We start from the raw sequence: 26,365 nt of genomic DNA, 5'->3' as shown, positions 1-26,365 counted from the left end.
CCCCCATGCGATGCATAGATTGGGCTAGAGGCGAGGCCTCAGTGCACGCGAGCGACGCGAGCCGACGATACGCGAGCGACACAAGACGACGATGCGTGAGCGACGCGAGGCGACGATATAGGCGAGCGAAGCGACGATGTACGCGACCGAAGCGAGCCGACGTTATACAGGGTGTCCCAGATCAGTGGACGATGCCGAAAATGATAGGTAGATTTAATCGAATTAAAACGAAAAGTCCTGTACCATTTTGAAAAATTCTCAATAGTTTTTAAGAAAAAAATTAATTTATGTACGCGTAAGAGCGACGAGGAAGCGTGGGCTGAGTGAGCGCGACAGACGACGGTGCCATTTCTAGTCATTCGCCTGTCGCGCTCACTCACGCGCAGCTTTCTTGTCGCTCTTACGCTTATAAATTTTATATATTTTAATTTTTTTCTCGAAAACTATTGAGAATTTTTCAAAATGGTAAAGGACTTTTCGTTTTAATTCGATTAAATCTACCTATTATTTACGGCATCGTCCACTGATCTGGGACACCCTGTATATATATATATATATATATATATATATATATATATATAACAGCTAGTTCTTTTAATATTATGCATTGTAACATTGCCTTTTTATAATAACGGACATCTGAATATCTTGAACCAACAATAAATGTTACTAGTAATCTTCGTACTAACTATTGATTTCATTAATCTGAAAGGAAAAGAAAAGAAATATTTCGTGTATGTTTATGACTATCAAGTGATAACAATTAACCATTTGGCTCATTTATGAGCAGAAAGAGTTGTTAAAAGTCTTTTAAGATAGATTGTAAACACCTTGCCATTTTAAGTAAGAAAGAATGGTATACAATCAGAAATGAATAAAGAAAGATTTCCTTTTCAAGTAGTTTATGAGAATTATGACATTTCCATTTCGATTCTATTTTGTAAGTAAGAAAGAGACTCCGTTTTAAACATCCTAATATAAGAAAGAGAGAGAATCTGTTTAATAACGATCTAGAATGATCAGTAAGAGGCATACCTTATAATTATCTTTATATATGCTGTTCAGATAAATGTTCTCTTTAGAATATGACTCATAATTCAAGAATATCCCTTATTACTTGGTCACAATTTTTAAACAAAGCATCCGCATTCAACGACTTTGTAAATAAATATCCTTTTTTGTAAATCCAACTCTGTAATTCGGGAGTAACATAAAGATAACTGAACAAAGAATAAATAACAACGGTAACTATGTACAGGCCGAATAAAAAAGCAAGAAGCTCGGTAAGGGAGAAATCTGTTAATTCGATGCAAGCTGTAAATTACACCGCAGCGAGCAGATTCATAACTCCTAGATGAACCTTACGTTGCCGTAACACTTTTTGTTTAGCAACTTTAAATGAATCTACAAACAAATAATGTATAAAGTAAAAATAATTTAAAACATTGGAATAAAGCAGCGGAAAGACACAAAATTTATGTCTTTCAAATGGAAGCACTACAGCTTTTTTTTAAATTTTATTTACGGAAATACATTTTAATTCAGTAAAATCATTATTTATAACAACATAAACATTTATACATTGCAAATTGCACGAATAAAATTTGAGAGAAAAATAATTTTTAAATTCTTCACCAATTATGACAAGATTCCCTGTTTGCAATCCTATGTGCTGTATTTTGAAAACTTTATTATTTTTTAAATAAGAAAAACTATCTGCTTGTGAAGAACTAGATAATTTAAAATTACGAAATGTTATTGTATCGTAAGATTCAGAACGACCAAATGGAATATCTTCTTTAAGTCGTAAAATTAATATAGGATATTTTATTCTATTCTTATTATTTTTACATTTATATGCTGTATTCTTTTCAATTAATCTCCGATGTATTTGTGGCAAAGGTTTTTCATACTTTCTTAACAATTTTTTTAAAGTATATATATAGTTTTTAAAAGAAAAAGTACTAAAACTATCCAACGGTCCAAATCTTTTAGCATCTTCACTTAGGTGTATTATATTATGTACTGTATAAATAACATTATTTTTACCATATAAAACTTCGTAATATTGTACAAAATACAATAGAAGTTCTTTTGCAAACTGATTATTATGTAAGTAATCTTGGGGATCACATAATATTCTTATTGCACAATAAAATGCAATAAAATGTTTCAAATAATTATATGGTAAATATTTATATTATAAAACAGGACTTAAATATAATAAAAATATCCTATATTCGGTAGCTTTCCACCTATCCAGTTCTTCGAGAGTAGCTGGTACTCTGACAAATTCAGAACAAACGTGTTTCTTTAAAGCTCGCATATCTAAAATTAAATTTTGGATTTGCTTGCTAGAAAATCGACAATGACCACAAGCAGGTCCTCGTAACCACAAAATAAACAATTTTTTTATTTGTCCTAAACATATCAGATGCATGTAATCAAGCGGTGTAGTCACCATTGTAGTCACCAATGTAGTCACCATTGGTAAAATTTCTTCAAAAGGAGATATTCCAGTGTAATGTTCTGGGTTTTTACGAAGAATAAACGATTTATCTGTTCGCAAGGAACAATTTTGATCAAGAAAAAGCATTCGACGGTTTTCGTAGTCACCTTCAACAACACATTTACTGCATCCGAAATAGCCATTATGACGTATAGTGCAAGTTACAAATGAACGTGCTGGACTATCACATATTATTGTTCTAATTTTAACGTAATACTCATTATTTTCATGTACGAAACCAACTGTACTTAAATGCTTGAACTCTTCAATAAAATGTTGTAAAAAATGATTAGATGTATTTGGTTTATTGTATCCATGATACGCGCCGACAAGAAAAGGTGTAGAATCTTCAGAAACGATTTGAGCTAAAACAGGCCATAATTGACTTTTCGAACTTTTAGATACAAGAAAACCATCGATATTGACATTAATATAAATAACATTATTATTTATTAACATGTAAAATCTTTTTAATTGATTAATTATTCCTTTTTGCAAACCATAATGATAATAATGTTCGCCTGATCTATTATAAATTACTGTAAAACGTGGAGTATTCATTAATGTTCTACTGTTAGTAGGAAGACAAACATGACCTTCATATTTCAGTATATGAAGTAAAGAAGTTAAACTTCTTTGTCCAATTTTATATCTATCAATCCACAGAATTAACTTTTCACGAAGTAAATTTTCTTTATTAGTAGGTAAATCTCCTTCGGGAGAAACAGAAAATGATGAATTATGTGTCACATTTGACTGCTTGCTAACTGCATTAATAATTATATTATCAGTACGATGATTATCGTTATTGTTAGTAAACAGGGAAATATCAGTGTCATAATAGTTTTCTTTATTAAGAACAAAATTCTCTTGCCTTGTTTTGTCTGATTAAATAAGTTTTTCGATTCATGAATATTTAAATTTTTTAAAAACTATAAATGCTTTATTCGACGATTTTTTTTGTCGACGTGATAAATCACGAAATCTTTTTAGTTCTCGCATTTCCTGATTTATTGGTCTGATGTTTTCAATCTGTTATATTATCGGATATTTTGTGCTTCATGTATTTTAATTCGTGTAAAAATGTAAATACAAAGAATATTTCTAATATATTCTAAATCATATTAAAATTTCAGCGAAACAAAAATATATAGCGCATAAAACAATTTAACATACGTACGAATACGTTGAAAAACTCGCTTGTCTCGATAAATAATATATCATACGATACTAGAAAATTTGCAAAGTAGTTCCAAATGGTTAATCCATTTGATAAGTCTCTAACCATTGAATAAGTTTGAACCATAAGTAATCCTTTGTACAACGAAAGGCCTGATTCTTGTATAGACGATATATGACGTTACGAACTGCTTGAATATACATTGCTACAGTTCTTACGGCAGTGATAATAAACGAAGATATTACGGACACGATAGATGACTGTTGTTGAAGAGGTAATTGGTTCTTACGAGGTTGAAAGATGATTGATTTTACCAAATCGATCGGCTGGTCTGCTAAGTCCTTAAGATCGTCAAAAACTGGTTTAGTGTTAGGTGATAAGGGCACACTCGAGGTCGGAGTGGCATTGCCTTGGTTCGATTTCTGTGCCGTCAAGGGATAAAATTCAGAACTTTTATAAGAGGTTTGTTGAGGCGATGGGTTGTATTGTGGCGAAAATACCGGATGTATCGTAAAAACGTTTCCGTCGTTCTTCAAGTTCTCTTTCGGCTGTTGAGCGTGTCGCTTCCTTCTGCTGACCGCTTTGAATTGCGAGAACGCGGTCCTTTCGACAGCTTCTTTTCCACTTCCTCGAGATTCAAGAGACGGTCGGCCGGCAACGGCTCCGTGAAACAATAAGAGAGAATCGGGCGATGAATTCTGTTCAAAACCCATCAGCTTTACGGCGTTCGTGCGAGGGTCCCCCGCGTTCGCTTGGCGCAGCTGCAAACTCGAGGAACTTCCGCCGTTGTTCGAAAGGCCGCGACGTCCCTCGGGATCTCCTTTGATTCCGCGATCTTCCCGCGGCGCCCGGGTATTGGGTAACGCGTCGTCAGCTTTGACATTCCTTTTCCGCCACGTCGTGTGCCATCGAGAGGGAGACTCGCGTTGCCTGTAGATTGGGAGCGTCTGCTGTCTTCTCTTCGCGTGATCGATCCGCGGTGCATCTTTTTCATTTTCAGCTGCGTTGCTCCGTTCCGAATAATCGTTCGCCACAGCTCGGCCGTTCGATGGAACTTGCTCGGTTTCGTTCATCGTTCCTCTCGGTTGCTCTCGAATTGTCTTCGATGGGAAGACGACTCCTCCGTGCTTGTCGGAATTACTTATGGACTTGGAAATGATGGCCCTTCTCGCTCGCGGATGTTTTCCTTCTCGTGTTACGCCGAGCGACGACATCGCGTCGGCCGTTATGTTGGGAAATAGACTTTCCAGGCTTCTTACCATTTCAAAGAGCATGTCCGGATGATTCCGCGCCGCGACAAGCGGCTGGTAGGACAGATCCGGCAATCCGATGCTGAGCTTGTGCAAATAGTCCGCCCAGCAGTAGCCGAGAGTCACCTCGTAGGAATTCTCCTTGTACGTTTTCCACCAATGTCGTAGAGTTTGTCGTACCAGCAAAATGGGATCCATCTCCTGTCCGCTCTCCGCTGGTGCCGATATCAGCGAGAGCAACAGAGCGAAAAGTATCGGAATCGCGGCTGACATCGATTCGCGTCACCTTGCTCCGGAAAAGGATAGTAAAGTTTGGATAGGTAGAATATGTAGACGTAGCGATGAATTGATAGAGAACCTGTGGTTCAGTAGTCAAGCAATCAAGCGTAAAAAGTCAAGTAAAAAAGCCGATGCTCACGAGAGTCCTTGATGACAAGAAGAATGATCCTCGTTCTTCAAACTTATTTTAAGTTGATCGACCAAGCATATGCCTGAGAGCGAGTATCATCCTTTACAACAGTGATAGGAGAATGTCTTCAATCTGTTATATAAAAAATCATTTTTATTAATTAATATTAATTTTATTATTATGAATATTGCAATATTATTATATCTATCTTGATATATATTAAATTTTTATAAAATTGCAACACTGCCCGTTTCCCCCAGTATTTACAAAATTTATGAATAATAGTTCATAATTACCTTAGACTTCGCTGTAATATATCTCCAAGCCACATACTGCTCTTTAATTTGTACAGCTGATTTGCAATTTCCAATGTACAAGCCTGCAAAAAAAAGTAATGTTATAGGTTAGCTCAGTGTAGACATTTAAATCTGTCAAGTGACAAACAGTCCAGTTATGTTGAGAAATAACTTTATACTAAAATATGAGACAAAATGAGTGTGCTAAATAGAAATATGATATTAAATAAATAGAACGTGCTCCGGAGTTAATAAGAGGATAATGAACTGTGAGGATAAAAGATATCGATACAAATGAATCATTAGTACGTGCTTGATAGGAATAGTATGCATAGATTATAAGACAAAGGAATGAGAGGGCCAACGGGCCACGAAATAAACCGGAGCGTTTTTAGATGTATTCGAGCAGCCACTCAGTAAAGACCAAGTGTATCTCTTATATCAATTATATACTTTTACAAACAGTTAAATCTTTTATATTCTTTATTTTATTCATCCAACTCTACATGGTAGCAGAGCGTGGTTAAATAAAAATCGTGACAAGAAGGAATATAAGAAGAAGTGAATTAGGTGACTGAAATAAAATTGAGTGGCAAAAAAGGTGAAAGTGTAAAAATGTCATCAACAATGGCAGATATTAAGATACTCGTATTCAATGGAGAAGACTACGGGAATTGGAAGAAAAGAATTATGGCATTTTTAAAAATGAATAAGTGTGAATTGGCTGCACAAAGATACCGCACTGCACTTGATAAAGAACCAGAGTGGGTTGATTTAAACTTAAAGGCACTTAATTACATTTACAGCTCCATAACGAATAAACAACTGGAATTCGTTAGTAAATGTGAGACAGCGTTTGATATAATCCAAAAATTTGACAAACTTTATCTAAAAGAATCCACTGCACTGCAAATAGTGTACCGTAATCGTTTGGAAAAATTGAAATTAGCAGAATATACTAACACGACTGATTTCTTTAATGATTTTGAAAAGGCTGTCAATGATTTGAAATCTGCCGGAGCTAGTGTAACGGAACAAGAAAAATTAAACTACATGCTGAGAACGCTACCAGAGTCATTAAGTTACATTGGTGACTTAATTGACGTATTGGATCGAGATCAACAAACAGTTGAATATTTAAAAGGAAAAATAGCCATGATCGATATAAAAGGAAAAGAAGAAAATCGAGGAAAAATAAAATCAAGTGCCTTCACTACAAATACGGACAGAGGAAGACAATGTTTCCGCTGTGGCAAAGTGGGACATTTTATTAAAAATTGTAATTTCAACAAGGAAGGGATTCAAGGAGAAAATTCTGAATGGATCGGAAATAGAGGCTTTGGACAACAACATCGAGGTGCTTTCCGAAGAGGACGAGGAAGATATTGGCGCGGACAGGGAAGAAACTATCGCGGAGGAAGAACATCTAACTACACCGCCCATGACAATGGAAATGAAGGAAACCATCGAGAAATTCAAGAACGTCCGTCTACATCAAGAAAAACTAAAGAAGCTCTTCAAAGCGGAGGCTATGCCAGCTTCATGATGAGTATTAATGACAACATACCCGAGGTTAGGGACAATACTGAGATAGTTTGGATAATAGACTCAGGATGCACCGGGCATATTATTAACGATGAAAATTATTTTAGTGAAAGCCAGGAAATCAGCAATCCCGTGGATGTCATGCTACGCGATGGTAGATCATTAAATGCTTCAAAGATAGGACTGGTAGACATAAACGTAAAAGTATACGACAGAATAGTACATATTAGATTAACGGATGTTCTCTTTGTTAAAGACTTAAATGTAAATCTGATAAGTTTTGCCCGTATAACAGAAAAAAATACAATTATAGCTCAACAGGATACATTGAAAATTTACAAATACACTAATGAGTTAATTGCAGTAGCCTATAAACAAGAAAATCTTTATTATTTACCCAGTACTCTAGCAAACACTACTTCACAAATAAATTTAACCCCAAATTCAAGTAAAATGACAGTAAAAGAAAAATGGCATAAAATTCTTGGCCATATAAATTTCAAATATTTGAATATTTTAAGTAAAAATAAATTACTAAATGATTTCCCTGAAAACTTAGAAACAGAATATATGAAATGTAGAATTTGTATAGAAAATAAAATGCACAATCTTCCGTTTGATAACAATCGCACTAGAGCCACAGAGATTTTAGAAATAATACATTCAGATGTCAATGGGCCCCATCGGATTCAAGGATATAACGGAGAAAAATATTTTGTGAGTTTCATTGATGACTATAGTAAACTAGCGAAAACATATATTGTAAAATCAAAATCTGAAGTTAATCATTGTTTTGAAGAATATATTAATATGGTAGAAAATAAAACCGGAAAAAGGATTAAAACACTTAGGTGCGATAATGGAAAAGAATATCTAAATCAAGAAATTTATAAATTATGTAGAACAAAAGGGATTATGATGAGCCTTTGTCCGTCTTATACACACGAGTTAAATGGAACAGCTGAAAGATTTAATAGAACCATTATGGATATGAGTCGTTGTTTATTAGCTGAAGCAGAATTAAATACGAAATATTGGCCGAAAGCATTGTGCACAGCAACATATTTGAAGAATAGAACATTAGCTAATACTATAGAATGTAAAACACCCTTTGAGATATTTTTTGGAAAAAGACCTAGCGCAAAATACTTAAGACCATTCGGAAGTAAAGTATTTGTTAGAATTCCGGAACAGAAACGTACTTCTAAATGGGATAAAAAAGCAGATCCGGGAATTTTAGTAGGATACTCAGATGTAGGATATCGAGTATTAATAAATAATAAAGTAATTGTTACACGACATATAGATATCATAGATGAGAACGTAAAATGTATTGATTTAAAAGGACAAGTAAATGATACAGAAAATAATAAAGTTGAAGATAACTCGGAAAATTTAATAGATCTTAGCGAATCTATAGAGGATATAGAGTTAGAAAGTCCAAATAAAAGTGATAAGAGTCTAGACGAATCATTTAAAAGTATTGATAGTTCGTGTGATTTATCTCCTTTAATAAGACGATCAAATAGAACTAAGAAACAACCCGAGAGATACGGAGTAAGTGAAACATATAATAATTTAGTATATATTAATTTTATAAATGCGAACAGTCCGACAAATTATTCAGAGGCGATAAATGATAAGGACAGCAGCAAATGGAAAGAAGCAATGGAGCATGAATTAGAATGTTTAAATAAAAACGAAACCTGGAATTTGACTGAGAGACCGAAACAACAAAAGGTTTTAGATGTAAAATGGATATATACACGAAAAGAAAATAATAAATTTAAAGCACGATTAGTAGTTCGGGGATTTCAACAAAGGGAGGTACTTGAAGATATTTATTCACCTGTAGCTAAAACACAGACGTTAAAAATGTTACTTTCCATCTGCTGCCAAAAACAATTATATATAGAACAAATGGATGTTGAAACAGCTTTTCTAAATGGTAAGATAATTTCCGAAGTTTATGTAAACCAACCTGAAGGATATACGGATAATACTAATAGAGTATATAAATTGTATAAATCTTTATATGGTTTGAGAGAAAGCCCCTGAGCTTGGTATGAGTGTTTTAACGATTTTTTATTGACTTTGAATTTCAAAAGAAGCAACTACGATTATTGTATGTATTATTATAATGAAGGAAAAGATCAAATTTATATTTTAATATTTGTTGATGATCTATTAATTTGTGGCAAAAATAAAATGCTAATAGATCAAATTAAAAGAAGTCTAGCTAATCGATTCAGAATGAAAGACATGGGTAAAATAGAAAATTATCTGGGTATAAATATAGTGTTTGATAAGAAGAAACAATTCATGACATTATCACAAACAAAATATATAGAATCACTGGCTGAAAAATATAATCTAAAGAATGCAAAACTTTATGATACCCCCATGGAAACAAACCTAAATTTGGAACCTTCAACTCAAATTCAAAGTGAAATAAAATATCGAAATATAATAGGAGAACTTCTGTATATAAGTATAGGCACGCGGCCTGATATCGCATACAGTGTAAACTACCTTAGCAGATTCCAGAGTTGTTATAATGCCACATATTTTAAGTATGCATTAAGAATTTTAAAATATCTATATAAAACAAAAGATTTAAAATTAACATATAAAAAATCTAATAATAAAGTAATTTTAGATTGTATGGTGGACGCCGACTGGGCAGGAGATTCCACAGATAGAAAATCTACAACTGGTTATGTAATTCGCTTATTTAACAATGTAATATATTGGAAAGCAAGAAAACAAAAAACAGTAACCAAGTCATCAACTTTTGCAGAATATGTGGCTTTATCTGAGGTAGTAACCGAATTATTATTTTTAAAGAATATGTTAAATGCAACTTTAAATGTTAAAATAAATAAGCCTATTACAATTTATGAAGACAACATAAGTACGATAGCTATAGCAAAATATGGAAATATGACTAAAAATTCCAAACATATAGAAGTTCAATATCATTATGTTCACGAGAATATCGAAAAGGAAATTATTGAAATTGTAAAAATAAATTCAGAAAACAATATTGCGGATCTACTAACGAAAAGTGTTAGTAAAAATACTTTTATAAAACATAGAAATTCATTAAGGCTTTGTATGTAACATTTTAGTATAAAGTTAAGAAGGGGTGTTGAGAAATAACTTTATACTAAAATATGAGACAAAATGAGTGTGCTAAATAGAAATATGATATTAAATAAATAGAACGTGCTCCGGAGTTAATAAGAGGATAATGAACTGTGAGGATAAAAGATATCGATACAAATGAATCATTAGTACGTGCTTGATAGGAATAGTATGCATAGATTATAAGACAAAGGAATGAGAGGGCCAACGGGCCACGAAATAAACCGGAGCGTTTTTAGATGCATTCGAGCAGCCACTCAGTAAAGACCAAGTGTATCTCTTATATCAATTATATACTTTTACAAACAGTTAAATCTTTTATATTCTTTATTTTATTCATCCAACTCTACAAGTTAATAAGTAATTTGTTACATTATTTACTAACTGGACTGTTTGGCACTTGATGGATTTAATTTATGCAATTTTTGGTCGCTAATTTTGACTAACTTAACCTCAAATTTTGTTTCTAAGGTAAATCTGAAGGAGACGGGCGACCTCACGGATTGACCTGAAATTTTTTTGTGAAATAGATTTCCACCTTCTGATAACAAATCCGTAAGTTAAAAGTGTCGCTCGCTTCTACTTTTTTTTTTGTAATTTTTAAAGATCGCAATTTTGGGGTTAGGAAATCCGTCACATCACTCCACACAGATCAATGCTGGGACACATATACGTTCCACGCAGACCAACCTGCTATAGTTGGTTAGAGTTAGGTTTCCTTAAACAATGCAGACACATACATACATTCCACACAGACCAACGTTTTATTAAAAAATTTATAAAACTAATTATAATTTGTAACAATATTAATAAAATTTACAAATATTTAAAATTACATTTTTTTAACGATTACTTTTAACTTCTGTGCATATTCCGCATATCCCTAGCGCTCTCATAACAGTACATGTTTATTAAATTCAAATTCAAAATTTCTTTTGTTTTGTATAACTTTATTTTCTTTTAAAATGTTCAATGACAAACTATCATTTAGTTTCAATTTATTTTTCACTTATCACAATGCAGCTATACGAATTTTTAGCTGTAACTTGTAACAGAGAAAAGTTATTTGAATTTTTAATAAAACATAAAATAATTGAAAATGACATACTGTGTTCAAAGTGCAATACAAAATTAATAATCGATAAAGAAACTTTTTTATTCAAATGTTAAAAAGTGTTGTATGAAAAAGACAAGCACAAAAAGAAAATTAAAATAAATTGTAATTTTAAAGTCAGTGGCAAAATTAATACATGGTTTAGCAATTCTAAACTAGATATTGAAACGATATGCAGATTAAGTGCATATTTTATAATGCTGAAACCACCGAGGCATAGACACTTTTAACTTACGGATTTATTATCAGGAGGTGGAAATTTATCTCACAAAAAAATTTCAGGTCAATCCGTGAGGTCGCCCGTCTCCTTCAGATTTATCAAAATTGAGATATGCTAAGAGATAAATACTTCTATGCTTACCTTTCTGGTCAAGGTACTGCATCCACGGCACGACACTTCGTTCTCACGAATAAACAACCTTTCGTGCATACGGGGCGGCTTCGTCCCCACGAACACGCGGACTCTTGTAGCTTGACTTACTCGCAATCGTGATCTGCTCGGGAAATAGCACCGATAGCACGTGTTTCTGCTTTCTTCTCCGTTACGACCGTTACACATGCGCGCCGGTTCTAGTTCTTCACTGATAAGCGCGCCATCACCTTCCTTAGCGCCTCTATGGGCCGTGAAAAATGTAGTCGGTGTAAACAGCATAAAATTTCGCGCAAAATATAAACATATAGATGTTTATATATTCAAACACCGCCGTAAAATTAATGGTTTTACAGCATAATTAACAACGATAGAACGTTTTAATGTATTTTTAGCCTAATAATTTTTCATATATTCTTTTAACATACATACAATAATTTTAAGGTTTATATTTTATGTCTTTAATTATTAAAAAGTAAAAATGTATTACATCATAAAAAGATTTTATTTGGTCGACTATATGACTTCTTAAAAATGACGTTATTTATTGGTCTCAGAAATGACGTCTATTAAATGTTTGTTATTAGTCGGAGACGTCGGAGACCAAAAATGACTAAAAGTAGACGTCATTATGTCGTCTTTTGACATCATTTTGCTACTTGGGATGTAACGTTGTTATTAATCTTATATTTTATTGTACTTGTGTTTAATATCTTTTGTTTTTTAGTTGATTATAATCCTGTACATCTCTCTCAATTGAAATTTAAAAAAATGATAAACTCTGAATCTTGCGGTAACGTTGTACACATTATGTTAATGTAAATTTTATTAGTCTGCATTTGAATTTTTAATAATAATTTCTTTTCAGTAAAAACTGGTTCTGCACTACAAGTACAAAAAGCTCAACAGTCTAAATGTATGACGGATGCTATTAATCAAGGAGACACTTTAATGTTATCTGATAAAACAGATATTAATGAAAAAGAAAACAATAATCAGTATACTTTTCTATATTGATTTACATTAATTTTGTTTTAACATTTTATTTTTAGCAAAGACATGTTGTTCAAGAAAAAAAATCAATGTCGGAAAAAAAATATTTCAAAATATTAAATGACAAATTAGATGTCGTCAATCGAAAGTTGGATGCAATTATAGCTTTTCACGATGATCAAATTCTATGCGCAAATTACGTATCAGATTTATTACCTCCTTTCCCATTAAACTGTATAAAAGAGTTAAAAAATATTATTAAAGATTTAGATAAAAATGAAAAATTACGGAAACAATTAGTAAGTAAAAAATTATTTTTATTAAAACAAGAAATAAAAATTAAAGAAATATTTTCTATTTAATTTTACAGCAAAAAAAGATACGCAGTATAAGCGAGAAGTCAGCAGAAAACCATCTCACTGTTTGGTAATAACTGTTGTGGCTAAAGGCCACGAACGGTTAAGAATTTCAGACCTCGCGCCGTGACCACCACCAATCTCCTACGAAATTCGCGCGGTAACCGACCATTGTTCGAATAACGCGGGCCCACCAACCGCCCGCGGCGTGTAGCGTGGATCGTCGTAGCCGGTAACACGGGCCGACCAGCCGCCCGTGCCGCGCACCGCTACAGACCGCTCGGGAGGGAGTTTTCCTCACCCCCGAACCATCGGGTATATAAACCGCCCCGAGCGCGAGCTAACATTAAAAAACCTAACGCACTGTTAGTGGCACCTCCTGGGTTGTGTGGAAAACCACTATATTATACGAATAATCTAGGCTGAAAAAAAACATTGCATTTTGGTGAACCGCGATACACGCGGGCCGCATCGCGTGATCACGCGCGATGCGCGCTACCATTGTAAACAGCCTTATTTCGAACAGCGATCGGATTCAGTGAAGTCGGCATAAGCTACGAGTTGTAGCTGCCTCGCCGCGGCGGAAGGAGGACAGAACATAGTATATCTGTCCTCTTCTATAAGCCGAACCGAGCCGAACCGAGACGAGCGCGGCGGCGCTCACCGACAGGCGGTCGAGGCTGTGTGTGTATCCCCACTCCGAGAACACCATTGGTGTTCTAAGCTAGAATTTCCATTACTGGCTAAGTACCTTATTCCTCGCTGGAGAGCACTCCAGCAACCGATCCACCAGGACTTGGGCGCTCCTAAGCCTTCCTTGACCGGGCTTTTCCGGCTCTCGAAACCGTTACCGCTACCGCGCCGAGACTCGGGCGCTCCCGAGCCTTTCCTCGACCGGGTTCACCCGGCCTTTAAAACCGCTACCCCCAAGATTCGGGCGCTCCCGAGCCTTCTTCCGACCGGGCTCTCCCAGCCTCTGATAACTTCACCAACACTCGGGCGCTCCCGAGCCTTTTTTCGACCGGGCTCTCCCGGTCTCTGACATCTTCGCCACCGAGACTTGGGCGCTCCCAAGCCTTCTGTAAGATTCAATCGCGATTAAATTTCTTTTTATTTGAACGGGATGTTAGAAAATATAGACCTCCGACTGACAGATAACACACTTTTATTACCAAGAAGACGATCACGAGATTTACAAGAAATACTTCGGCTTTTACAAGAATTTCGACTCGACTATAATTCTTCCGACTCAAACGACAAAAAGCGAAAGGCCTCGCGCCTTCTTAGAATTCTCCTTAAATATCCGGGAAACACCTCTTTTCCGCGCTACCGCGTAGCAGGTGCTCCCGAACATTCTCGTTGTTATCATCGATACCTAACCGTCATTTCGACCGTCCTAGAGCGTTTATTCACGACGGCATCACGCCGTGACCACGCCGTCGGTACGCGTGGTACACGCCGATCGGTCTGTTTATAACATATTCTTACAGCTCGGCCATCCTGCACTACCAATTTTGGGCGCAAAATTGGTGCCGTACAAGGATGGGCTGCAGCGACTTCGCTTTATGTACATTTATTACATATATATATTTCCCCTTTTTTTTTTTTTTACATAATTACAATAGGTCATTGTCACTCTCGGCGTCGGTTAGCACTTCGGTGCTGTCTCCTTCTGGTTTGGCTGTCGCTTCTGCTTGCTCCTCTTTCTGTGAATTTTTAAATCGCACCCATGGTTTAATCTTATCGGCCGACAGTACCGTATCTAGCGGGCGCGGTCCCTGGTTGAACCCCGGTATATCTTTAACGACATAACGATTGTTACCCAGATTTTTGGTTATTTGATACGGGCCTTTGTACGCTGGTTTTAATTTTGCATTTTCGCCCGGTTTTACCCGCGAATCCCGCACCAAAACCAAGTCGCCTTCGGTATATCGCGTAGGTTTTCGAAATCTTGCATCCACGTAGGCTTTATTGTATTCGCGAATGCGATCCGTCGTGCGTTCGGCGATGTCCCTCGACATTTCCCGCTCCCGCTCCGCGTCCTCGTCAATCCCCGCTAAGGTCCGAGTAAAACTCGCAAAAGCCGCATCGGTGTGGCTCCTCTGGTCAAAACCGAACATTAGCTTTGCCGGTGTCGATTTAAGGGATGAGTGCCGCGTATTATTAAGAACATACTGTACGGTGCCCAGATTCGCTTCCCAATCTGACGGGTTTTCCGACGTTTTACAAAGAGAATTTTTCAGAAATCGGTTCACCCGTTCGGCCATTCCGTTGGCCCAAGGAGCCGCCACCGCCACCCGTCGGCACCGGATGCCTCTTGCTTCCGCGAAATTCTCAAATTCGCGCGAGGTAAACGCGGTCCCGCGGTCCGATACCACATTTCTCGGGTTGCCAAACATCTCGCAAATTTCCTTAAATTTGGCCGTCACCTCCTTCGCGCCCGTCGATCTCGTCGGAAAGAGCCACGTAAATCGAGTATACGCGTCGATAAACACGAGTACATGGCGGTAACCGTTCTCCGAGTCGGCCAGCGGGCCGAAATGGTCCATATGCAGGACCTCGAGGGGCGTTTTTGCGTCCGGGTAGAGATGCATTTCTCTTTCCCGGCTGTGAGGTGATTGATTTGCCATAAGGCAGGTAAAACAATTAGCCACGTAGTCGGCTACTTTTTTCCGCAGATGAGGGAACCAAAAATTCGCCCTGATCCCCTCGTACACTTTGTCTATTCCGCAATGGGCCGCATCGTCATGGTGCGCGCGGAGTAGACTCGACACCATTGACTCGGGCACGACAAACTGGGGGTTGCGCTCCCCATTCTTTTTATATACAAGTCCGTCGATCAATAAGAAACGATCGCTATCTTGGAACTCGAGTTCCTTACTAATCTCGGAGATTCGCGCGTCCGCAAGCTGCCGCATTTCCAACTCTCTTTCCAGGGGCATCTGGTAAACGTAGCCCACGCTGCGACTCAGAGCGTCAACGTGAGCCATGCGCGTTCCCGGTCGATGTATTATCTCGAAATTGTAATTTTGTAACGCCAAGGTCCACCGCGCGATTCGTGGATTTAAATTCGCCTTGGTCATCGCATAGACCAATGCGTTGCAGTCGGTAACAATTTTAAAAGGACGCCCGTACAGATATATGTGGAAACGTTCGACCGCTCGTATCACCGCCAGCATTTCTAATTCGAAGCTGTGGTAATTAGCTTCGGCTTTATTTGTCGCCTGCGAGAAATACGCGACCGGAGCCCACGCGCTGCCCGCGTGTCTCTGCAGGAGCGCGGCTCCCAGGCCCGTAATACACGCGTCCGTGTGTAACTGCGTTTCGGCCGCGGGGTCATATAACCGGAGCACCGGCGGTGAAACGAGTCCGGCCTTCAAGGTTTCAAATGCTTTTACGCATTCCTGGTCAAAAACAAACTTCGTGTCTTTTCGCAATAAATTTGTTAGAGGTTTTGCTTTTAACGTAAATTCCGGCAGAAAACGGCGGAAATAATTCGCGAGGCCTAAGAACCGCTGAACCTCATGTGTATTCGTCGGCCGCGGGAAATCTCGCACCGCTCGCAGGTGCCGCGGGCTTAACGTAATTTCGTCTGCCGATATCACGTAGCCTAGAAATTCGATAGTTGTTTGCAGGAAGCTACATTTTTCATAATTTAACCGGAAATCATATTTTCTTAATTCGAGCAATACTTCTTCTATAATTCGTAAATTCTCTGACTCAGATCTCGACGGAATTAAAATATCGTCCATGTATAATACGATTAGGTCGCGACGGATCCACGGTTCCAGAATCTGAGCTAGCCGCTTCTGGAACTCGGCCGGTGCTTCGCAATAACCGAACGGCAAAAAACAGTACTCGTACTGTCCATCCGGAGTCGCGAACGCGAAATACTTTGTGTGCTCCTCGTGTACCCGTATCTAGTGAAAACCGTCTTTGAGATCGAGCAGGGTAAATACACGTTTTCCGGCTAACCGCGACAGGCACTCTTCGATAATCGGAAACGGGAAATTTTGTTTTTCCACTCGAGCATTCAGCGGACGCAGGTCCACGCATAGACGCATTGCGCCGCTCTTCCGCTTGACCGGCACCACCCTCGCGCAGTAAGGGGAGGTGCTTTTCTTTATTATGCCCCTATCCAGGAGTTCATCTACTATCTCTCTTATTTCACAGCGTTCGGCAAACGCGAATCGGCGCGGCGCATACGCGTATGTCGACTCGTCTCGTAACTTGACGCGCACCGCGTAATCATCGGTAATCGGCGTGACTTTCGCATGGTTCACACGTTCGAGTACTTTTTTCAGCTCAATACGACTCGGTGCGTTCAAATTCGACTCTTCTATAACCTTTATTATTACATCTTCTTCGTTTGTGTCGGCATCGATACATAACGGGAGGTTTGTAAACAATTGTACGCGCTCGTTTTCCGCAAGACTCGATGGCTTATAAATTAAAGTTAATTTCGCGCCGCTAATGAATTGTCTGCCTAATATTACATCGCTCTCGCACAGGTCGTGGCTCAATACATGCAGATCTATTTCTAAATTTTCGGTCGGCAATTGAAGGAAATTAATTCGAACCCGCACGATTCCTTCAATTTTTAATCTCTCGTTGCTCAAATTTTTAAATTTTCCGATCGCGGGTTTTAACAATAAGCGTTTCGGCTCGATATAATTTTTGTAAACGGTATTTTTAATAAACGAGACCGGACTTCCGGTATCTATCAATGCTCGGAACTTACAGTCCTCTCCCTGCAAGCCCCTTACGTCCAGGTACGGCTCGTCCACCTCGACTCGACGATCCGTCTCCCTCACTGTAGCCACCGTCTCTCCGCTCGGGCCTCCCGCGGCTCCGTCCTCGTCGATGTTAGCAGCGGTCCTTGGGGCAGCTCTCTCCGTGCGGTTTCCCCGGTTTTTCAGCACCGGGCAGTCGTACTGCCGGTGCCCCTTGGCCTTGCAGAAAAAGCAGGTCACGTCCGCCTTGCACTCCTTGTGGAAATGTCCCCGTCCGCCGCAGTTGCGGCAGGGCCGTTCATTCCGCAGGGCTGGGGGTGGTCTGGCCACCGGATGCCGCTCTGAGTCCGTGTGTGCGGCGGCGAGGTACCGCATCTCTTCCACGAATTTTTCCACTGTTTTGGCTCTCAGTGACATCGCCGTGACCCGGAGCGAGCTCGTTTGAATCCCTCCGATGAGCATCTGGATTTGGTCCTCCGCTGACATCTCGAGAGGTTGCATCAGGACCTGCTTCTCGACGACGTAGTTGTCGAAGGTCTCTTTGCCAGCCAACCACTTCCTGGCTTCGACCTTTTTTATTCTATCATAAAAAGGGACGTGCCTCCGGAACATGGCCAGCAGCTCCTTCTTGAGGGCTACCCAGGACTCCATGACGGGTCCTGTTTTCAAATCATACCATTTCCGTGCGGCACCCGTGAGTCGGCTGGATGCCGCTACCACCGTGGCCGCATCCGAGGCCCCGTGGATGCGAGCCGCGGTGTCAACGCGGTCCACCCACTGCTGCACGTTCTCGTTTTCTGTTCCGCCAAATTCTGGTATCTGAGTGGCTATCCACTTGATGGGAAGCCCACTTTGCTGCGACCCGCCGGACGACCTGGCCGGTGAGCTTCCTCCTTGTGGTCTTAGATTCACCGGCTCCTCCCTTTCATCCGGAGCCGCACTCGACGTCGGGGCCGGCGCCGTAGCCTGCCTGATCGCCAGAATCTCCGTCAAGCGCGCAAACATCTGTTCTTGTTGTTGGATTATTAATTGTTGCTGCACAAAGGCGTTGGCCTGCAGCAACTCCTGGAGCCTTTGCTCCGTCACGAAGCGTTCGCCCACTTGCGCCGATGGGCGGGTTGACGGGCCCGCAACGGGCTCCTCCGGAGGCCCCTCAGATTCTCCGGTGTCCTCACGTGTTCTCTCTAGATGCGTCAGGATCTCCTGCACAATCGACGCTCTCGTCGATTGTTCTCCTCTGTCTGGAAGGCCGTGTCTAGACGCCTCCGCCCGTAGTTCCTTCAACGTCATTTCTTCCAGACGCGTTCTGTCCATTTTCTCGCGCAATCTGGCACTCGACCGCACTTTGTCGAACCAATTCGGTCGTTTCGGTACCGTTTTCTTCCCGAATCGCGTCGTTTTTGCGGCTTTGCCTCTTTGAGGGCGTCAATTAAACGTAATCCCACTTCTGATGTTGTAAGATTCAATCGCGATTAAATTTCTTTTTATTTGAACGGGATGTTAGAAAATATAGACCTCCGACTGACAGATAACACACTTTTATTACCAAGAAGACGATCACGAGATTTACAAGAAATACTTCGGCTTTTACAAGAATTTCGACTCGACTATAATTCTTCCGACTCAAACGACAAAAAGCGAAAGGCCTCGCGCCTTCTTAGAATTCTCCTTAAATATCCGGGAAACACCTCTTTTCCGCGCTACCGCGTAGCAGGTGCTCCCGAACATTCTCGTTGTTATCATCGATACCTAACCGTCATTTCGACCGTCCTAGAGCGTTTATTCACGACGGCATCACGCCGTGACCACGCCGTCGGTACGCGTGGTACACGCCGATCGGTCTGTTTATAACATATTCTTACACTTCCCTCGACCGGTCTTTCTCGGTTCCGAATATCGTGGACTCGCGACCGCGGAATTCTGTACGTGCGACACGGCCGGAACGGCCCGACCTGTACACTCCGCCCGATAGATCGATACGTCAAACGCGGCCTGGTCGACCCAACCTGTATATAGCATTTAACCATCTGTCAGTGTTGTAAAACATCAGATTCTTAAAATTGACTGCTATAAGAACTTTTTTTGATAACTAATTGCTCACTGGGTATGTACATATTGGTAACGGAGCAAAATCAAATGACACTTTACTTTTAGTAAAAGATGCTTTGGTTTTAATAGTCGTGTCTCTAGATAGCTCATGGAAAATACTTATTGCTTTTTTCTAATTAATGGTATAGACTCTGCTACTAATACTGGTCTATTGATTGATTGCTTGATTCGACTACATGATATCGATGTTGATGTTATTTCAATCACGTCAGATGGTCCACCACAACATTTTTCAACTATAAGAGCGTTAGGTGCTAATCTTGACATGGAAAATATCAAGCCTTTCTTTGTGCATCCTTCTACACAAGAAAAAGTACATGTAATATTTGATGCGTGTGATATGCTTAAATTGATACGTAATTGTCTTGGAGAATATAAAATTTTAAAAGACGGTGATGGAAATACAATCGAGTGGAAATTCATACAAGAGTTAGCCAAATTATAGGAAAAAAAAGGTTTAAAGGTTGGAAATAAGATAAAATGGGCCCATTTAAAATATCATAAAATGAAAATAAAAGTTTTTTTAGCGGCTCAAACTTTGAGCAGCAGTGTGGAAGATTCAATTGAATTTTGCATTTAAGTTCTCTATTTATCACAGTTTTAAGGAAGCAAAAGTACAATTCGTTTCATTCGTTATATTGACCGAATATTTGATTTTTTTAATTCGAGAAATTCTTTTAGAAAGGGATTCAATCCCCCATTACGACGGTCAAACAAAAATTTTTGGCGTTCTCAAATTTTTACAGAAATAAAGTATCTGAAAAGAATAACCGATGTAGAGAACAATTTAATTAAAAAAGTAGGAGATACGTTCCTTTTGTGGGTTTTATTACTCCCGTATTATTTATTGTAGAAATATTCGATAGTTACGTAAAACCACCAAATTCTCAATTAAAGTACCTCTTGAATATAAATTTAGTCAAAATTACCTCAAACTTTTTTTCTGCGTGATTAAATATCGTAGCGGGTGATGCCCGAATTCAACTTTTGCACAATTTATTTCCGCATACATGAAGCTATTAATTCACCACGAAGTTAAAGCTGATAATGGTAACATTACTGTAATGGAGTCCGCAAAAATCTTATTGGTTTCTTGCACTAGCCTTCGAAAAATTGACCATTATGATCCAGCTGTCTACGATGCTATTGTAAATATCAGAGTATCCAAAAAATACGGCTTGGATGAAGAAAATAATTTTGAACATTCTAAGAGCCATAAATTTTATTCTAATTTTCAAGATTCTATAAATAAACTTCCCGGAATTCTGTCCAATTTTTCTAAATCTTGTGTAGCATATATAAGCGGATGGGTCGTAAAAAAACTGATTGACGAAAAAAAGCCCATTGTAAAATGCGAGCAATGTTGCGATGGTCTGTTTCACAGCTCTCAAGTAAAAGCTGAATTCAAAGAAAACGGTCTGATAGAAGCAAAAACTCGAAGAGGATTAATATTTCTTAGTGAATCAGTTGTAAAAATCTGTCTTCACGCAGAACGATTATTTAAACATGCTTTAAACAAAATAGATTGCATGATTCCTAATGAACAAAATTTTCTAGCTATTCTATGTTCTAAGATTATGCATAACCTTCTACAACCACCTTGCACTCTGTTTTCATCTTTAAATAATCATTTATATAAAGATGCAGCTGAAGAATCAAATCATATGTATTTATTAACAAGAAAAGTATGCACGATTTACATAAAATTAAGATTATTTGCTACTACTAAATTGGCTTCGGAGATTGCTTGGTGATAAAATTCGACATATGGCCTAACTTTTTGTACTCCTCCAAGAAATTTGAGTAGAGTTGATAACACAGCGGTTTCTTTACAAATCTGTGAGACATTCGTCTGAGGCAACAGAGTGCTCTCTCTCTTGAATCACCAAGAGTTATCGGTTCTCTTTTCAGCGAGGGTTTTACTTCGTAGCGACCGCTTACACTCCGTCGATGTGTCTTCAAAAAATGGCTCTCACATAATTCCTCTTCGTTATTCCTTGTAGAAGATGAAGAAATGGGATGAATTTCTTCTTGCAGCCAGAAGTTATATATTAAGTCCTTCAAGTCGTCGACAACGTTTGTACAATGCATTTCTTTTGCCGTAGAAATATTCGTTTCAGCTGAGGTTGGCCCCGAAAGCACCCATCCAAAAACGGTAGATTGGGCAATAGATGAGGAGACATCTCCTTGCACTATTCCTGGTCTAATCACGGACCCAAAGTTGTCAGCTCTTATGATTATATTTATTCCTCCCAAATTAGCAAAATCAGACTCCGCAAGCCTGAGATCTACCAAATGAGGCCAGATCCCCTGTGTAATTTAATAAGGCGGTATTTTAGAAGTAAGACGTGGCAATATATAAGTAATAATGTTGCAGCCAGTTAAAGAATCATAAATTGATGTTAAACGTATGGTGACCATCCCCCTTGTTCTTCTGGAAAACATCCCACCGATACCCATGAGAGGTATTGAGGCCTTACCACGTTGAAGACACGCATCTTTGACCACCTTTTCTTCGACGAAAGACAATTCAGAGCCCTGATCCAATAATATCCGGACTGGCATAGATTCACTATTGTCTTTAAGTAAGGAAGCTCGAATTGTCGCTAAGAGTGTTAATGGCCATAAAGTGGTGGAATGATTCACTTGGATATCAATAAATTATATGTGGTGCGTCACTATTTACCTCTCCTCAAAGTACTTTAATGTTCTAGCAGAATATTAGTACCTGCTGTCTGGACTCGTGAATCTATCACTGCGACGTACCGTCGCTTTGCAGGAAGGTGGTGAGTGCGAAAAGATTGAGTCTCAAATATGAATTATAATGATGACTTATAATTCTATTCAGCCTCTCACAGACGAGAGATGTGCACGTTGGATGCCTCTGGTCAACCCGCCGCTGAACTCGCCGTCCGGAGGCCGGATCTGTCTTATAGTCTTAAAGTCGCGGAGTCTTACGGCTTTACGAAAACTTGGTCGAAATTTTTAAAGCGAATCTATTCCTCGCGGATACGCCGCGTCGTTTTATAATTGCCCCCGAACGGTCGCTTGCTTTGTTTTTTCTAAGTGACGTCATCGCTACGTCACGAGTTCAAAATTTTTCCTTTGTTTCTTTGAATGAGACGTTACCGAAGAGCAGTTACTTTTTTGTTTATTGCGGGTATGTATACAGTTTTATAATACACCACAGCTGACTCATCTGCTTGTTGTGTATTCGTCGTGTTTATGTCTCTATTATCTTTATAAATTAAGTTCGCTTTTTTACAATTTTAAGTTCGCTTTCCTTTTCATTTCATTTTACATTTAAGTTATAATTTTATTTAAATTTTAAGGTTTTAATTCGTTTCCCGACACCTGTAAATAAGAAGTTTACCAAATTATATCATTTTTAATTTTTTTTCTGTTATAGAAAAACATAACATTAAACGCAGTAGTGCAACATTTTTTTTAAAGATTCCAATTTTTATTGTAAGTACTTGTTTTATCAGATTTTTTTCTACAATTGTTGTACAACATTCTACGTTTTACTTGTAAGATTTTCTGTATTTACAGATTACGTTATATCGCATGAGCAACTAATGAATGATGGACCACGTTAGTACAAATTTTTTAATTTTTTTATAAATATGATTTATCACGTTTCTTAATTGTATTGTTGGTTTTTAGTTAACGAAATTGCAAATGCACGAATAATAATGAATAACATATGTAAATAAATTAAAACTGGGGACACCGTAAAATTACTAATTCAAAATTTTGATCCCATTAGTAGTCATATGCAGTACTTAATAATATTAAATTTGTAACGTAAGTTATTATTTTATATTACAATTTATTATACGCGTAAAGTTTGTTTTCATGAAAATTGTTACAATAATTTGTAAATGTATTTTATTTTTTTCTCAGATGTAAACTATACAGGGTATCCAAAATATTATTAGCAATATTAAAACTGAGGGTAAAGAATCAGATTTGGAGACGAAAAGTCCTTTACAAATTTGTAAAATTCGTAACCATTATTGAAAAAAAAATTAATTTGTTTAGCGCAAGAGCGACAAGGAAGCCACGCGTGAGTGAGCGCGACAGGCGACGGCGCCATTCCTAACCATTCGCCTGTCGCGCTCACTTACGCGCAGCTTCCTTGTCGCTCTTGCGCTAAACAAATTAATTTTTTTTTCAATAATGATTGTGGTGAGGGCTTAGGCCTCACCACTAAAGGGCGAACACCAGCCCCGAGACGGCCGACGCCGTCATCAACAAAGTCCTGGGGCGAACACCGACCCAGGCAATACCGGACGCGCCAGGGAGGTTCGTCGGGCGACCACCGGCCCGACGATGGCGCGCGCCGCCGAGTTAAGAGTGGGGCTCCCCCACTCTCATCTCGGTGGCTATATAAGCCGAGCTCGCGGGAGAGCGAGTACCTTGTCTAGTCCTAGTCCTGCTCCTAGTACGGAACACATCCTCCAGGCAGTGATGGGAATTCTAGCTTAGAACACCAATGGTGTTCTCGGAGTGGGGATACCCATACAACCCCGGCCGCCTGTCGGTGAGCGCCGCCGCGCTCGTCTCGGTTCGGCTTATAGAAGAGGACAGATATACTATGTTCCGTCCTCTTTCCGCCGCGGCGAAGCAGCTACAACTCGTAGCTTACGCCGACTTCGCTAAGTCCGATCGCTGTTCAAAGCTAGGCTGCCTACATTGGTAGCGCGCATCGCGAGATTCGGCCCGCGTGTATCGCGGTTTGTCAATATGCAATGTTTTTTTTCAGCCTAGGTTATTTAATATCTACTATGATTTAATAACATAATAAGTTTAATAATAAATTTAAACGTATGTAATATATAAAAAAATATAAACGATGAAATATAAACGTTAGTTGTACTAATAAATATGAGATTTAACAATTAAATACAAACTTATGTCAATACTCTGCAGTTAATATAAATTAAGTCTTTCGTAACTATTTCGTTATATTGCTGAAAATATTAATTAACGATACGAACTATTAACAATTAACAAATATATGTAATAAAATAATTTTTTTTTCCTTTTACTGCTTATACATCGTAATATGATTCTTCTTCGTCAACGATGTCTCGTGGATAGCCAATAGCATAATAATCTTTAGACGAAAGCATATACGGTGTAATATTAAATACTTTGTAATGAATGATACATTGTACGATTCATTCCACAGAAATCGGCGCCGCCTTGGCAGTCCGATACCAATATTCTATCGGACAAATAAAAATGTACAAAATATTAATGCATTTCTTTAACAAAATAAAAAAAAATTATTTATGCAAATTCGTGCTAATTCAAAAAAATTCGTGTGTGTTCATACTCATACGAATATCGAAATATCTGTCAGACTCTTTTAGAATATTTGTGAATGCATTATGCATAACTTACCGATTTCTTCCTCGTCGTAAACATCGTCTTGGATAACGACGCCTTTCACACCCTTCAATTTAGCGAAAATGTCGAAAGACTCGATCACTCTGGCTCCGGTAGCGACTAGCAAATCCTAAAAACAAAAAATATTCTTACATAAAGAACTTGGATCGAATCCAGGTTCAAATAGTATTGTGCGCGAAGGGGTAAACAAAAGTTCTTCCGGTTTAGTAACACATACAATAAATTGGTTTTAATTACAGTTCAAAAAGTTCTGCCACGTTGCGAACAAAAATTAATAGCGTCTACGAAGAAAATAAACACCCGTCTCTTGTTACCGCGAAAATTAGGTAGCTCGAACTAACCTGATATTGACTCAGCGAAGTGTAATTGTATAGTCCGACGCATAGAAACGTGAAGCCCTTAAAGAGATCCTTCTTTCGTAATCTCGAATTACGAGGTGCAGTGTTAATGCCACCATAGTTACTTAATGTAGTAATTCCGTATAACAGCTCGTTCAACAATTTTTGTTGTTTAATACAGTCTTTAACCCATCGAAAGCTTACTATCCACTTTCGATGGGCAATGCCTTGTAAACATTTTAACGAAGTTTCTACTACGTTCTCTTCACCGGTGGTCTTCATGATAACATGGGTTACGTTTTGATTAAACTGCTTCACGTAACTAGCGTTGTAAATCGTCGCGAGCTTTTTCACAACGTTGATCCGAGCCTCGGACAAACAGCTGCATGTAAAACACAGGTCTCGCTTGTTAAATTGATGCGCAACATTCTCCGGAGTCTTCGTGTCCATCTGTCTTGCTAGTAAACTGTTCTCGCTTTCGATGCGCTCGCTCTTCGTCTCCGGGCAATTGAGATTGCAAGCGGACGATTCGGTTTCTGCACGCTTGTCTGGATTATTAAACATTTGCTGCATATTATGTACTGGACTAATTTGAACA

At 38.5% G+C, this 26,365-nt stretch overlaps 2 protein-coding genes and 1 pseudogene across 2 annotated transcripts; all 3 read right to left on the bottom strand.

Annotated features, from left to right (window-relative positions):
- Positions 1-561: 561 nt before the first annotated feature.
- LOC139110472 (uncharacterized) lies at positions 562-3,511 on the bottom strand (annotated as a pseudogene).
- On the bottom strand, positions 3,089-12,390 carry LOC139110332 (uncharacterized). The gene is made up of 3 exons (XM_070670011.1): positions 11,812-12,390; positions 5,645-5,727; positions 3,089-5,480 (listed from the first exon to the last, which is right to left on the bottom strand). The coding sequence occupies exon 3, from the start codon at positions 5,210-5,212 to the stop codon at positions 3,770-3,772; it is 1,443 nt and encodes a 480-aa protein (XP_070526112.1). The 5' UTR covers positions 5,213-5,480; positions 5,645-5,727; positions 11,812-12,390; the 3' UTR covers positions 3,089-3,769.
- Positions 12,391-17,089: 4,699 nt separating this feature from the next.
- On the bottom strand, positions 17,090-19,192 carry LOC139110471 (uncharacterized). The gene has a single exon (XM_070670280.1). The coding sequence runs from the start codon at positions 19,190-19,192 to the stop codon at positions 17,090-17,092; it is 2,103 nt and encodes a 700-aa protein (XP_070526381.1).
- Positions 19,193-26,365: the final 7,173 nt, after the last annotated feature.

Source organism: Cardiocondyla obscurior, linkage group LG20 (genome assembly GCF_019399895.1).
Source record: "Cardiocondyla obscurior isolate alpha-2009 linkage group LG20, Cobs3.1, whole genome shotgun sequence".
In the NCBI taxonomy this organism is placed as follows: Eukaryota; Metazoa; Arthropoda; class Insecta; order Hymenoptera; family Formicidae; genus Cardiocondyla; species Cardiocondyla obscurior.
This window is presented reverse-complemented; position numbering and strand designations above follow the sequence as displayed.